At 39.0% G+C, this 16,272-nt stretch overlaps 1 protein-coding gene and 1 long non-coding RNA gene across 8 annotated transcripts in view; one reads left to right on the forward strand and one right to left on the reverse strand.

The window, feature by feature from the left end:
* Nucleotides 1-4,028, reverse strand: part of SMARCAD1 (SNF2 related chromatin remodeling ATPase with DExD box 1) — a 95,257-nt gene extending 91,229 nt beyond the window's left edge. For 2 of the 3 annotated variants that reach the window (XM_037020164.2, XM_037020163.2), the window contains exons 1-2: nt 3,571-3,885; nt 3,049-3,287 (exon numbers count right to left, since the gene is read on the reverse strand). In XM_037020164.2, coding sequence (XP_036876059.1) covers nt 3,049-3,238 — 190 coding nt within the window. In that variant the 5' untranslated portion in view covers nt 3,239-3,287; nt 3,571-3,885. Of the gene's footprint in view, nt 1-3,048; nt 3,288-3,570; nt 3,886-3,905 lie in introns of those variants that run through there. The other variant, XM_073237289.1, reaches the window with a different exon arrangement.
* The window catches only part of LOC108401136 (uncharacterized), a 230,973-nt gene continuing 218,676 nt past the window's right edge, over nt 3,976-16,272 (forward strand). For all 5 annotated transcript variants that reach the window (XR_012131648.1, XR_001854083.3, XR_012131649.1 and 2 more), the window contains exons 1-2: nt 3,976-4,109; nt 9,371-9,586. This is a non-coding gene — a long non-coding RNA (uncharacterized lncRNA). The remainder of the gene's footprint in view (nt 4,110-9,370; nt 9,587-16,272) is intronic.

Consider the following 16,272-nt stretch of genomic DNA (forward strand, 5'->3'; position numbering starts at 1 on the left):
ATAAAGGCTCCTCACAACCAGCAGTTTACATTTCTCTTTTCAGCTTCATTTATACTGCCTCAAACCTCCTCTTCCATAGACAGCTTCCCCATTTCCATACACATACCACAGACACTTCGAGGTACTTTCGTACCTTGTTCACCAGATAAGTAATGATTAATTATTTAGGGTCCACTCAAAGTCATCTCTCTGTGACTTTTCCTGATTTTCCCCAGGAAAAATGGATAATAATTTGTAAATTGGATTGTGATCCTACCTAGACTGTTTAATATCTGTAACTGAGTTACCAGACTGTAGTACTTTAAAAATATACATTTACATGCCCTTACTCCTGGTACTGACAATGTTTTGTTCATATTTTTATTATTTACATTTTATTTTTATTCATAAATACAAGAGGTGCTCTCTCACTCATCTATCATTATTTTACTCCCTCCAAACTTGCTATGCTCCCAAAGTTAAAGAAAAAAAAAAAAAAGAAACATGTATAAGTAATAACCACTGGTAATGCAGGGTATTGTGAGAACAAAATAAACCTGGGGGGTAGAAGGAAGGGGCCACAGCTTAGGTGTATGCCCTCAAATCCTAACCTGGATTAAGGAAGCCTGTCCTGTATCAAAAGTAGTTTCAAGTATCCACGGCTTAAAAATGCCTGATGGCTACAGGACTATTTCAAGATCATGAGGAGGAGGAGGAGGGGTATTTTAAGAATATGTACAAAATACTAACACCCCCCACTTATCATCTAATACCTTTCCTTCAGCATATATTTACTGAGAGCCTAGTGCATTCCAGTCACTGTTCTGAGCAATGGGGATGAATAAGTGAACAAGACAAAGTCTCTGCTTTCATGGATCTTATAGTTTAATACAGCAGGCACAAATATATAATGTAATGTTAAGTAGTGATAAAAACTATATAGAAAAATACAGTAGAATATTGTTACTACTTCAGTGAGAATGATTAGAAGGCCTTCTAAAAAAGGTAACATTTCACTAAGCACTACGGAAATGAAGAAGGTGTGGAGTCATCCAAGTATCAGCAGGAAGGGCCTCAGAGGTAGAAGAGAGAGCAAAAGGGAAGAAAAAAAGATTGGACTGTGCTTGGTATATTTCAGAAATAATGTGGCTGTGACACAGTAATTAAAAGAGAGTGGTAGGAAATAAAATCTTAACTCATATTAGGTAAAATAACAGGATTAGATGAAAAAGTGTAATTTTTACAGGTAATTTTCAGTCTCCATCCTATAAGCTGGTTTAGACCCTAATACTCTACCATAAATAAGCAAATACAGCATTATCCCACAATGGCAGAATAAGGAGTTACCATATGATGATTAAGGAAGAAAGGTCAACATTATCTACAACCTATGACTCCCCAAGCACTGTATGGTCTGATCTTAAATCCAGCTTCAGTAGCTTGTCCTCTCCAGAAGCCCAAGACCAACACTCAATTCAGTAACTCCCTGTGGATTCAATGTTGCCTTTAGTCTACTCCAACATGCTAGTTTGGACCTTTGATTCTTATCTGAGTATTTAAAGGCATGCCCAATGGCTTACACTGGTTACTTCATACTTACTCTGATGTACAAAATAACCATTTTTTTCAATTACCTAAACTAAAATTCCTATTATTCATTTAATCTCATTTCCACACATTGGATCTAGTTGTGAAACCTTGTCCTTTCTTACTTTGAAGTATCTCAAATCTTTTTCTTCTCCATTTCTACTGCCATAATTAACTTTGGATTCTAAATTATTTGTCTCGCTTTGAACCTTACCTTGTAACACCGTACAGTACTCATGACTGCTGGATTAATTTTTTAAAGCAACTTCCACCATTTCACCCTTCTATCTGAGAAGTCTTTAATGGATCCCTAGTACATACAATATAATGTCTAAACTTAATTTAATTTTTATATTTCCCAGTGTCATCTGGGATTTCTAAATTTTTAGAAATTTTCTAAATTTCATTTTTAAGAGAAATTTATGTACACAAAAAAGTCCTAAGGAGTGAAGTCTCCTCAAATAGAGAAAAAAGGTATCTTCTGTATACAATGTATACTATTGTATCAGTTTTAAATCCTTGTAAAGAAATATCTCTTCAATTCACAAGGCTTTAGTCTCACCCTATTATAACTGCTTAAATGGAATGCCAGATGATTAGAAGACTTGGTGAGGAATTTCACATTACTAACATTAGTAACTAAAACATTCAGTTGAGTTCTCATTTACAAAGTGCTTTTATTCTATAGATGAAAAAATTGGGGAGCTCCAATTTTAAGTGACTTGTCCAATGTCCCATTTAACTAAAAAGAAGAGAGTTCTAAGGACTTAAAATCCCATGGCTCTCTACTCCCTGGCCTCTACACTTCCTACACCCTAACCTTATTTGTCCTAACTACATAAGAAGAATATTAATACATTCATTGTTAAAATATTAAAGTACCTGGATGGTCAGATATTAGCTACAACACATTATGCAAACAATTATCTGCTGGAGGTATGAACACGGGAATATCACTCCTATGCTTAAAATCTTTCAGTGTAAATTCACTTACACTCAAGGAAGTCAAGTGACAGCAAAATCTGAAAGTGATCTGATCTTCATTTGTTCATACAAGTTGTCTTCAGAAACCTTGAATAAAGTCTATTGTATAGTAGGTGATCAATTAATTTTTTTGTAGTATCACTGTAACAAATGCATAAGTCTGATAAATAACAGCCTCAAAGTCTATCATAGGAATGAATCACCTAGTTCCTCCTGCAGTAGCAACCATTCTGATCTAAGGATGACCTAAATTTTGATTTCAAACTCCATCATTGTGCCATATTCCAAGAACTCACTCAAAACTGAAGCAGCTATGGATGGATACTCAGTTGGAAGTAAATGGTGCCTATGGCAGACCGAAAGCTGTATCTGAAAGGGCATGGTGGAGAACAATGCATCAGTCTGTATGCCATCAATAATAAAAACTAGAGTTTCTTCTGCCTTTCATCTTTCAGCATACCTCTTGATGCTACATCAATTTCCAACACTGTAACTCACCTGTTTTCTCGGTTATATCTGAATCAGGTGTGCCTGCCCTGCTAACCTCCCCTTCAGCATTCTCTTCTTCAGCACTAAGAGAAATTGGTGAGGAAGGGCCAGGCTGGGAAGGTTGAGGGGTTGCTTCAGGCACTTCCTCAATCTTACTCCTTTTCTCAAAGCGAAATCGGTCCAGATTGAAAAGATTCATATTGGCAGACACCACCAACGCGTGGGGTTGAGAGCTTTAAATGCCCTATCTGCAGGAAGAAAATAAAAAGAGAAAAAGAGGCCATGAAAACAACGTAAGATACAAAGCCACAGCACTTCATTCCCAAGGCAATTAAGAGCACGCAAACATGCCACTGGCTCGGGATGACTATTATGGCTGCGCCTCATTGTTACGCCACAGTGATCAGAAGGTGGTCAGGGATACCCTTCTAAAATTTTCCGCCGCTCTTCCGATTCCCTTCGTCTCCCCCCATCCCGCCCCGCCCCTCCCTCCTCGAACCACAAGCTGACCCTCGTGCAACCTCCTCTTACCCCAGCACGCGCAGGCACGTTCCCCACTCTAACCCCCCTGGGGGCCGCGCGCCCGCCCACAGGGAGAGACTGCCTGCACTACGGGGCTCCCAGCCTCGGGAAAGGACGTGCCAGGGCCCGCTCGTCGACACGGCAGGGACACAAAGGGGCCAAACGGAGGGGAGCGGCGGAGGCCGTGCTAGCGGGCACCCGCCCGGAAGTTGACGCGGCGCGAACCCAGCTGAGAGGAAGCTGATAGGATCAAGAAAGGGAAGGTTCCGAGGTGGAAAGCGTGCCGCGGCATATCTTTAAATGCTCATTTGCTAGCGCTCATTCTTTCGTCCCTCAGTACTTACAGCCTTGCAACCTCGGTGCGATATAGTAAAGGTTGAAAGAAAAAATAATTCCTGGCGTGCGGCGACGGTAGCCGGGCCGGGACCTTCCAAACAGAGCGTAGAAACCCAAGGAGCGCGTAATGATGACGCAAGACGCAGCCAGAATATTTTTTCTTCCCCAGCGACGCGGGAGCGGAAAATGTCTAGGCTCGCGCTGTTGTCATGGTAACCGTATTTCTCTTTACTCTATTTTAATATTAGACAAAACAGGAAATTTTCTGAGTTGTAAACTGATCCTCTAGTTGGCATTTCCTTTAAAGAGGAATTACTATAAATCATTATTCTACCAAATAGATTGGTCATTATAAACTTAAATTGACATTCTGTTTTACAAATCAGTGGTCCCAATTTCGTAATTATAACAGGAACCTAGTTTTATTAAATGTGGGCACATATAAAATCAAATATCTGGACCCATAAAATTCACTAGCAATGCCCAAACAATTGGGATTTCCATTATATCTGTCTTTGAAATCACATGAAATGCTTTTATGCACGCATTTTAAATAAGGTGGTTAAGGTTATAATATGAACGTATAAAACAGTAAATTACTTTTTAGTGATAAATATTTGCTTTAATATTTACTCTCAGCAACTTTCAAACATGTAATACAGTATTATTAACTATAGTGGCCATGCTGTACATGTAATTTTAAAAAAAGAATGTTTGCTTTATATTCTGACCAACATTGAAAATGGATTCCACTAACTGAATAACTCTGGACAAATGATATATACCTTCCCTAATCCTTAGGTTCCTCATCTTTTAAATGTACTTGGCAATACTCTTGACCTCTCAGGGAAATCTTCTTCAACAGTCCTAACGCAAAAGTGAAAATGGAGACCAACATCGTATTTCCAAATATTTAAGCATCATAAATATAATTAACAAAATGTAAATATAGAATATGTTCAATCGTTCTATTTATAAAATGACTTAGCCAGGTTGAATCTACAATTCCTATGTGTCAGACAGAATGTGGGTGATTCAAGAAGAATTGGTTGGCATATGTATCCTGCCTACATAGTGTCACCTCCTCCCATTCAGTTTCATACCATTCGGGGTTTTGCGTTCATGCATAATGCACATCCAGCTGAAATGTCAACTCTGGCTTCACCCAGGGTTGCCAGATTTGTTAAAAGAAAAAATGTAGGCTGCTTTGTTAAATTAGAATTTTAGGTAAAGTATGAATAATATTTTAGTACACGTATGCCCCATGCAATATTTAGAACTTACTTACAGTAATTATTTATTGCCTGTCTAAATTCAAACTTAACAAGGTATCCTGTATTTGATTTGGATAAACCTACCCCTGCTGCACTCCTTCACCTCTTGGGCCTAGAAGACTTTTTTTTAAGGTATCATTGATATACACACTTATGAAGGTTCATATGAAAAACAATGTGGTTACTATATTCGACCATATTATCAAGTCACACCTCCCCCATTGCAGTCACTGTCCATCAGTGTAGTAAGATGCCGTAGAGTCACTGTCTTCTCTGTGCTAAACAATCTTCCCCATGACCTACCCCACAGCATGTGTACTAATCATAATACTCCTCACTCCCCTTCTCCCTCCCTTCCCAGAACCCTTCCCACCCCTCTCCTTTAAAGGTAACCTGCAGTCCCTTCTTGGAATCTGAGTCGGCTTCTGTTTTCGTTCCTTCAGTTTTGCTTCGTCGTTATACTCCACAAATGAGGGAAATCATTTGGCACTTGTCTTTCTCTGCCTGACTTATTTCACTGAGCATAATACCCGCTCCGTCCATGTTGTTGCAAATGGTAGGATTTGTTTCTTTCTTATGGCTGAATAGTATTCCATTGTGTATATGTACCACTTCTTCTGTATCCATTCATATACTGATGGACACTTAGGTTGCTTCCATTTCTTGGCTATTGTAAATACTGCTGCAGTAAACATAGGGGTGCATATGTCTTTTTGAATCTGAGAACCTGCTTTCTTTGGCTAAATTCCTAGGAGTGGAATTCCTGGGTCAAATGCTATTTCTATTTTTAGTTTTTTGAGGAACCTCCATGATGCTTTCCACAATGGTTGAACTAATTTACATTCCCACCAGCAGTGTAGCTGCACCACATCCTCGCCAACGTTTGTTGTTGTTTGTCTTTTGGATGGTGGCCATCCTAACTGGTATGAGGTGATATCTCATTGTGATTTTAATTTGCATTTCTCTGATGATTAGTGTTGTGGAGCATTTTTTCACGTTCCTGTTGGCCATCTGAATTTCTTCTTTGGAGAAGTGTCTGTTCTGATCCTCTGCCCATTTTTTAATTGGATTATTTGCTTTTTCTTTGTTGAGATGCATTAGGTCTTTATGTATTTTGATTGTCAACCCCTTATTGGATATATCATTTATAAATATATTCTTCCATACTGTAGGATGTCTTTTTCTTCTATTGGTGTTGTCCTTTGCTGTACAGAAGCTTTTTAGTTTGATGTAGTCCCACTTGTTCATTTTTACTTTTGTTTCCCTTGACTGGGAAGATAACTTTCATGAAGAAGTTATCCATATTTTTGTCCAAGAGATTTTTGCCTATGTTTTCTTCTAAGAGTTTTATAGTTTCATGACTTATATTCAGGTCTTTGATCCATTCTGAGTTTACTTTTGTGTATGGGGTTAGACAATAATCCAGTTTCATTCTCTTACATGTAGCTGTCCAGTTTTGCCAACACCAGCTGTTGAAGAGGCTGTCATTTCCCCATTGTATATCCATGGCTCCTTTATCGTATATCAATTGACCATATATGCTTGGATTAATATCTGGACTCTCTATTCTGTTCCACTGGTCTATGGGTCTGTTCTTGTGCAAGTACCAAATTGTCTGGATTACTGTAGCTTTATAGTAGAGCTTGAAGTTGGAAAGTGATATCCCCCGTGCTTTATTCTTCCTTCTCAGGATTGCTTTGGTTATTCAGGGTCTTTTTTGGTTCCATATGAATTTTAGAACTATTTGTTCCAGTTCATTGAAGAATGCTGTTGGTATTTTGATAGAGATTGCATTGAGTCTGAAGATTGCTATAGGCAGGATGTCCATTTTGATAATATTAATTGTCCATTTCTTGTAAGTTATCTAGTTTGTTAGCATATAATATTTTCATATTATTCTCTAATAATTCTTTGTATTTCTGTGAGTGTGTTGTGATTTTTCCTTTCTCATATATGATTCTGTTTATGTGTATAGATACGTTTTTTCTCTTAATAAGTTTGGCTAGTGGTTTATGTATTTTGTTTATTTTCTCAAAGAACCAGCTCTTGGTTTCACTGATTTTTTCTGTTGTTTTATTCTTCTCAATTTTATTTATTTCTTCTCTGATCTTTATTGTGTCCCTCCTTCTGGTGACTTTGGGCCTCATTTGTTCTTCTTTTTCCAGTCTCAATAATTGTGTCTTTAGACTATTTATTTGGGATTGTTCTTCCTTCTTCAAATAGGCCTGGATTACTATAGTTTCCTCTTAGAACTGATTTCACTGCGTCCCACAGAAGTTGCAGCATTGTGGTGTTGTTTTCATTTGTCTCCATATATTACTTGATTTCTGTTTTAATTTGGTCATTAACCCATTTATTTTTTTTTTTACGAGCATGTTGTTAAGCCTCCAGGTGTTTATGAGCCTTTTAGTTTTCTTTGAACAGTTTATTTCTAGTTTTATACCTTTGTGTTCTGAGAAGTTGGTTAGTAGAGTTTCTATCTTTTGGAATTTACTGAGGCTCTTTTTGTGGCCTAGTATGTGGTCTATTCTGGAATATGTTTCATGTGCACTTGAGAATGTGTATCCTGCTGCTTTGGGTGTAGAGTTCTAGAGATGTCTGTTAGGTCCATCTGTTCTAGAGTGTTGTTCAGTGCCTTTGTGTCCTTACTTATTTTCTGTTTGGTTTATCTATCCTTTGGAGTGAGTGGTGTGTTGAAGTGTCCTAAAATGAATGCATTGCATTCTATTTCCTCCTTTAATTCTGTTAGCATTTGTTTCACATATGTCGATGCTCCTGTGTTGGGTGCACAGATATTTATAATGGTTATATCCTCTTGTTGGACTGACCCCTTTATTGTTATGTAATATCCTTCTTTATCTCTTGTTCCTTTCTTTGTTTGAAGTCTATTTTGTCTTATACAAGTACTGCAATACCTGCTTTTTTCTCCCTATTGTTCGCATGAAATATCTTTTTCCATCCCTTGACTTTTAATCTGTGTATGTCTTTGGGTTTGAGGTGAGTCTCTTGTAGGCAGCATATATATGGGTCTTGCCTCTTTATCCATTCTATTTCTCTGTGTCTTCTGATTGGTGCATTCAGTCTATTTACATTTAGGGTGATTATCCAAAGACATGTACTTATTTCCATTGCAGGCTCTGGATTCATGGTTACCAAAGGTTCAAGGGTAGCTTCTTTACTATCTAACCATCTAACTTAACTCACTTATTAAACTATTATAAACACAGTTTGATGATTCTTTGTTTCTCTCCCTTCTTTTCCTTCCCCCTGCACACTTTATATGTTAGGTGTTTTATTCTGTACCCTTTTGTTTCCCTTGACTGATTTTGGGGATAGCTAATTTTATTTTGCATTTAGTTAGTATTTGTTTGGTCTGCTTTCTTTGCTATGGTTTTTATTCTCTGGTGCAATCTGTTTAGCCTTAGGAGCACTTCCATCTAAGCAGTCCCTTTAAAATACACTGCAGCGATGCTTTGTGGGAGGTAAAGTCCCTCAACTTTTGCTTATCTGGGAATTGTTTAATCCCTCCTTCAAATTTAAATGATAATCTTGCTGGATACAGTATTCTTGGTTCCATGCCCTTCTGTTTCTTGCATTGACTATATCATGCCATTCTCTTCTGGCCTGTTATGTTTCTGCTGAAAAGTCAGATGATAGCCTGATGAGTTATCCTTTGTAGGTGATCTTTTTTCTCTCTCTGCCTGCTTTTAATACTCTGTCCTTGTTTTTGATCTTTGCCATTTTAATTATCGTATGTCTTAGTGTTGTCCTCCTTGGTTCTCTTGTGTTGGGAGATCTGTGGGCGTCCATGGTCTGAAAGATTATTTCCTTCCCCAGATTGGGGAGATTTTCAGCAATTATTTCTTCAAAGAGACTTTCTATCCCTTTTCTCTCTCTCTTCTTCTTGTCATACCCCTATAATGTGAATATTGTTCTGTTTGGATTGGTCACACAGTTCTCTTAATATTATTTCATTCCTAGGGATCCTTTTATCTCTCTCTGCCTCACCTTCTCTGTATTCCTGTTCTCTGATTTCTATTCCATTAACAGTTTCTTGCACCTCATCCAGTCTGCTCTTAAATCCTTCCATTGTTTGTTTCATTTCTGTTATCTCCCTCCAGAATTCATCCCTTAGCTCTTGCATATTTCTCCCTAGCTCCATTACATGCTTATGACTTTTATTATGAATTCTTTTTCAGGAAGATTGGTGATTTTGGTCTCACCAGGCCCTCTCTCTGGTGTTTGAGGGATTTTGGACTGAACAAGGTTATTCTGCCTTTTCATGGCAATAGAAGTGATCTCCGGTGAGTGGCACCTGTGTCAGCTGAGAGAACAAAGTCCCTTCCTGCATGCTGGTCACCTTGAGGTCTCTACTGCCTGTGCCAGCCATTGGCACAAAGGGAGCAACTTCTGAGGTAATCCACCGAGCTACCCTGGGTGTAGCGGCACTCAGGATGGCTTTGGGTACCGGTGAGGGTCGCAGGCGAGTGGCGTGTGTTCTTCCACAAGCATGGCACCCCTTTGTGCTTTCTGGACTCTGTGCCGGTGTCTGCTGCCTGTGCCAAGCAAATGCACAGAGAGAGCAGCCTCTCAGTTGATCCCCTGAGCTGCTGTGGGCAGGGCAGCCCTTGGGCTGGCATAGGGCACTGGTGGTGGTTACAGGCGAGGAGCACATGTTCTCTGTGAGAACAGAGCCCCTACGTGCCTCCCGGACTCCATGCAGGTTTCCTCTGCCTCTGCTGGTCAGCCACACGCAGAGGGAAGCCTCTGGGTTATTACCCTGAGCTGCCATGGGTGGGGTGGCCCTCAGGTTGGCAGGGTTTGGAGTCAAGCAGCGCATGTTTGCCGTGTGAATAAAGACTATTTGTGCCTTTCGGACTCTGCACCAGTCTCTGCTGTTTGTGCTGGTCAACTGCAAGCAGAGGGATGTCTCTGAGTCTGGCCTGGTTAGCCACATGCTAGGAGAAACCTCTGTGTGTTTGCTGTGGGCCGGGCTGCTCCCCAGCTGCTCCGTAGCAATGGCGGGTCAGCCAGTTCACTTGCAGTCCCAGAAGTGGGGAATGAATGGCAGGCTGCTTATCTCCATGAGGGGCTTCAGAGCTGTGTTGCTCCCCAGGGGCTTAGGGCACCTGAAGTTCCTTAAAGTCCCCAGCCTGCTGGGCTGATTGTGCCAGGATGATTTTGTACACCTGTTAAACCCTTGTCCCCTTAAGACTTTTAAAGTGCCTGCTTTTCTTTTGTCCCAGAGCAGCTGACTGTGGGAACCTGTTTGCAGTCTTAGCGTTGAATTCTGCTTTTCCATTCCTCTAATGTCCAGTACACCTTGCAATGTGTATCTATGCTCCCAGTGCAGATTACTAGGGCTGGTTATTTCACAGTCCTGTGCTTCCATTCACTCCCCACTCTTATTCTTTTCCTCCTACTGGTGAGCTGGGGTGGGGGGAGTGCTCAATTCCTGCTGGGTCGCAGCTTTGTATCTTACCCTTTTCATGAGATGTTGAGTTCTCGCAGATGTAGATGATGTAGCCTTGCTGGTGTACTGTATCTTCTGGTCAGTCTTTTAGGAATAGTTGTATTTGCTGTATTTTCAAAATATATATGGTTTTGGGAGGAGAGTTCTGCCAACCTACTCACATTGCCATCTTGAGAATCCCCTAGTTGTGTGTTTTTTATCCATTCAGTGACTCTGTGTCTTTTGATTGGTGCATTCAGATCATTTACATTTAGGGTGATTATTGATGGGTATGTTCTTACTGCCATGTGGGCTTTAATGCGTGATTACCAAAAGTTCAAGGGTAACTTCCTTACTATCTAACAGTCTAACTCACTTAGTATGCTATTACAAACATAATCTAAAGGTTCTTTTTTTCTTCCTCGTTTTTCTTCATCCTCCATTCTTTACATATTAAGTATCACGTTCTGTACTCTGTCTATCCCTTGACTGACTTTGGGGGTAGTTGATTTGCTTTTGCATCTGTTTTGTAATTAATTGTTCTACTTTCTTTGCTGTGCTTTTTTTTCCTCTGATGACAGCTATTTAGCCTTAGGAACACTTCCATCTATGGCAGTACCTCTAAAATACACTGTAGAGATGCTTTGTGGGAGGTAAATTCTCTCAGCTTTTGCTAATCTTGAAATTGTTTAATCCCTCCTTCAAATTTAAATGATAATCTTGCCAAGTAGAGTATTCTTTCTTAGAGGCCCTTCTGTTTCATTGCATTAAATATATCATGCCACTCCCTTCTGCCTGTAAGGTTTCTGCTGAGAAGTCTGATGATAGCCTGGTGGGTTTTCCTTTGTATGTGATCTTTTTTCTCTCTCTAGCTGCTTTTAAAAGTCTGTCCTTATCCTTGATCTTTGCCATTTTAATTATTTTTATGTCCTCCTTGGGTCCCTTGTATTGGGAGATCTGTGCACCTCCATAGCCTAAGAGACTATCTCCTTCCCCAGGTTGGGGAAGTTTTCAGCAATTACCTCTTCAAAGAGACTTTCTATCCCTTTCTCTCCCTCTTCTTCTTCTGGTATTCCTATAATGAGAATATTGTTCCTTTTGGATTGGTCACCCAGTTCTCTCAGTATTCTTTCATTCCTAGAGATCGCTTTTTCTCTCTGTGCCTCAGCTTCTTTTATTTCTCTTCTCTCATTTCTATTCCATTTATTGTCTCTTCTACTACATCTAATCTGCCTTTAAATCTCTCTGTTGCATGTTTCATTTCAGATATGGAATTTCTTAATGATTGAATCTCCATTCTAAATTTGTCCCTGAGTTCTTGAATATTTTTCTGTACCTCCATGAGCATGTTTATGATTTTTATTTTTAAATCTCTTTCAGGAAGATTGATGAGTTCAGTTTCACTTGGGCCTCAGAGCCTTTTTGCTACATGTTGGGTCTAAAGATATACACAGATACTGAAAGCACTGTCCTCAGCAGGAAGGACCTGGGGAAAAGTCACTGTTAGCCTTCTTAGAATTGTGTGAACAAAGAATTTCAAGAACCACTTGCATTTTCTAAAAGTCAAGCACAGGTTCTGCATGAAAATGCTTCTTTGCCCCACATATTCCTAGGCTTTTTGGGTTTGGCGTAGCTGGAAAAGAACCAGATTCCTAGATGCAATATAGGAACCACTCTTGTCAAATTCTAAGGGTGGGTGTTTCTGTAGCATTCATTGAGGTAGGAGAATTAGAATGATCCCTGATTGGTATTTTGCTTGGTGGTAGATCAAAAAGTCAGGGAATGTATACAAAGTAGCACAGATTCAATGCTTACACAACTGAAATTTATTTTCTTGCAGCACTGAAGGCTGAAGTCTGATATCAAGATTTTGGCAGTGTTCTCATCTGAGGACCATGATAGAAGGATCAGTTCCAAGCCTTTCTTCTTAGTTTATAGATGGTCATCTTCTCCCTGTGTCTTTACCTATTTTCCTTACTTATCTCTGTTCAAGTTTCCTCTTCTTAGGAGGGCATCAGTCATATTGGATTACAGCCAACCCTAATGACTATATTTTAACTTAATTACCTCTCTAAAGGCTCTGTCTCCAAGTGCAGTCACATTCTAATACACTGGAGTTTAGGACTTCAACCTATCAGTTGAGGGTAGGAGCGTAATTCTGCCCATAACAGGGGGCAAGAGAGTAGAAGGATTCTCTACTGAACCCTGAAACCTTCTAGAATGGCAGCAGTTGTTAGAGCTGAAAACCAGTCCTCTAATTTTTCTTCCTTCTGACTGTAAATATGATCATTCTTCAAAGCAGTCCTTGGTCTTCTGCTTGTCTCACTCAAGTGTTTCCCAGAATAAACCAGTTATAGTGGTGCCTAAATATGTTTTTCAAATCTTACTCAGCTATAGACTTAAGAGAGGTTAATCTTACTGTTTATAAACCTAAAACATTTTTTAAAAAGTGACTATAAACATCTAAATTATTGATATGGAAGAAAAGTTTGAAACCACCTCTCCTCCTAGAATGCAGAAGAAAAAGACGAGATTTAAAGAAATGATAAATATAGGAGTTAGAGGGCTGAAGAACAACCTTTAATTATTATAATCAAACTATACACACACACAAAAAAAACAGAATAAATAATAAATATACATGAATTCTCAGTCTGCAAGTGAAAGCTAACTAGACTTAAGTCAGAAGTGATTAAAAAAGACTATACATTAAAAAATTTCCTAGATAATTTTTTTAATTTCAAGAATTTACAAATTTAAAAAGGGACTAAAATCCTAAAATTCATATGGAACCACGAAAGACCTTGAATAGCCAAAACAATCCTGAGAAGGAAGAATAAAGCAGGGGGAATTACACTCCCCAACTTCAAGCTCTACTACAAAGCCACAGTAATCAAGACAATTTGGTACTGGCACAAGAACAGACCCATAGACCAATATAAACCCTGATATAAACCCAACCATATATGGTCAATTAATATACGAAAAAGGACCCATGGACATACAATGGGGAAATGACAGCCTCGCCAACAGCTGGTGTTGACAAAACTGGACAGCTAAATGCAAGAGAATGAAAGTGGATTATGGTTTAACCCCATACACAAAACTAAACTCAAAATGGATTAAAGACTTCAATGTAAGTCGTGAAGCCATAAAACTCTTAGAAGACAACATAGGCAAACATCTCCTGAATATAAGCATGAGCAACTTCTTCCTGAACCCATCTCCTCGAGCAAGGGAATGGCATAGCTGACAAGGGGTTATCATCCAAAATATATAAAGAACTTACACCCAAATATATAAAGAACTCAGCACCCAAAGAGCCACAATAATAACCCGATTAACAAATGGGCAGAGGATGTGAAGAGATGGTTCTCCAAAAAAGAAATTCAGATGGCCAACAGACACATGAAAAGATGCTCCACATCACTAATCATCAGGGAAATGCAAATTAAAACCACAATGAGATATCACCTCACACCACTAAGGATGGCCAGCATCGAGAAGACTAAGAACAACAAATGTTGGCAAGGATGCAGAGAAAGGGGAACCCTCCTACACTGCTGGTGGGAATGTAAGCTAGTTAAACCATTGTGGAAGGCAATATGGAAGTTCCTCAAAATGCTCAAAATAGAAATACCATTTGACCCAGGAATCCCACTTCTAGGAATTTACCCTAAGAATGCAGCACTCCAGTTTGGAAAAGACAGATGCACCCCTATGTTTATCGCTGCACTATTTACAATAGCCAAGATATGGAGGCAACCTAAATGTCCATCAGTAGATGAATGGATAAAGAAGATGTACATATACACAATGGAATATTACTCAGCCATGAGAAAAAAACAGACCCTACCATTTGCAACAACATGGATGGAGCTAGATTGTATTATGGTTAGTGAAATAAGCCAGGCAGAGAAAGACAAGTACCAAATGTTTTCACTCATATGTGGAGTATAAGAACAAAGGGAACTGAAGGAGCAAAACACCAGCAGAATCACAGAACCCAAGAATGGACTAATAGTTACCAAAGGGAAAGGGACTGAGGAAGATGGGTGGGAAGGGAGGAACAAGGGTGGGGAAAAATAAAGGGGGCATTACGATTAGCATGTATAGTGTGTGGGGGGGCATGGGGAGGGCTGTGCAACACAGAGAAGACAAGTAGTGATTTTACAGCACCTTACTATGCTGACGGACAGTGACTATGTAGGGGCATGTGGGGAAGCTTGGTGAAGGGGGGAGCCTAGTAAACACAATGTTTTTCATGTAATTGTAGATTAATGATACCAAAATTAAAAAAAAAAGAATTAAAAATAGAAATACCATTTGACCCCGGAATCCCACTTCTTAGAATATACCCAAAGAATACAACTTCTCAGATTCAAAAAGACATATGCACCCCTATGTTCATCGCAGCACTTTTTACAATAGCCAAGATATGGAAGCAACCTAAGTGTCCATCCGTAAATGAATGGATAAAGAAGATGTGGTACATATATACAATGGAATACTATTCAGCCATAAGAAAGAAACAAATCCTACCATTTGCAACAACATGGATGGAGCTGGAGGACATTATGCTCAGTGAAATAAGCCAGGCAGAGAAAGACAAATGTCAAATGATTTCCCTCATTTGTGGAGTATAATAATGAAGCAAAAGTGAAGGAACAAAATGGCAACAGAGACTCCAAGAATGAACTAGACTCCAAGAATACCAAGGGGGAGGGGTGTGGGAGGATGGGTGGGGAGGGAGGGAGAAGGAGCCTGGGGGGTATTATGTTTAGTACACATGTTGTGGGGGATCACAGGGAGAACACTGTATCACAGAGAAGGGATATAGTGGATCTCTGGCAACTTGCTGCAGTGATGGACAGTGACTGCATTGGGGTATGGATGGAGACTTGATAATATGGGTAAATGTAGTAACCACATTGTTCTTTCTTGTGAAACCTTAATAAGAGTGTATATCAACCATACCTTAATAAAAAATTTTTTTTTAAAAGTTGCAAAGGAATATAAAAAATTAAAAAATTAAAAGGGACAAAAAAATCAGTGTAAAGCTTGTTCATTAAGTTGAATGTCAGAAGGTGATGATTAAACTTCTACAAAGATCTGGAGTGAAAGGATTGTGATTACAATTTTCTAGATAACATATATGGCATTCATTTATGGAGAAAAAGCTCTAACTTGTAATTCCTTCAAAATACATCTTCCTTTAAATGTTCCTAATACATAAATCCAGCTGACAGTTTAAAAAATGAGGATTTCAAGAATGGAGAATTCATGATGTGGAAGTATTCTGTTGAGACTAAAAACAGTTGGGACTTAACAGTTATGGTATATTCACCAACTTTTTGTTGCATAACAATCACAAAATTTTAGTTGCATAAAACAGTAAGGTTGATTGGGTAGTATGGCACAACTTAATGCTGCAATGCCTGTTTGCACTTGGTACATGCGCAAATATTTGTTTAGTGAATGAATGATGTTATTAATTACACAAAATGCCTAAGCATACAGATTACCATAAATAAATTTTAAAATAAGTTGAGTATCTTCAAAATGATACATGCCATGGAAGAAAAACATAGACCGGAGTTTAAAAATCTCAAGAAAGAGGTGACATAGCTCAAGAAAGGAAGAGAAATA

Source organism: Manis javanica, chromosome 5 (assembly GCF_040802235.1).
Source record: "Manis javanica isolate MJ-LG chromosome 5, MJ_LKY, whole genome shotgun sequence".
Classification (NCBI taxonomy): Eukaryota; Metazoa; Chordata; class Mammalia; order Pholidota; family Manidae; genus Manis; species Manis javanica.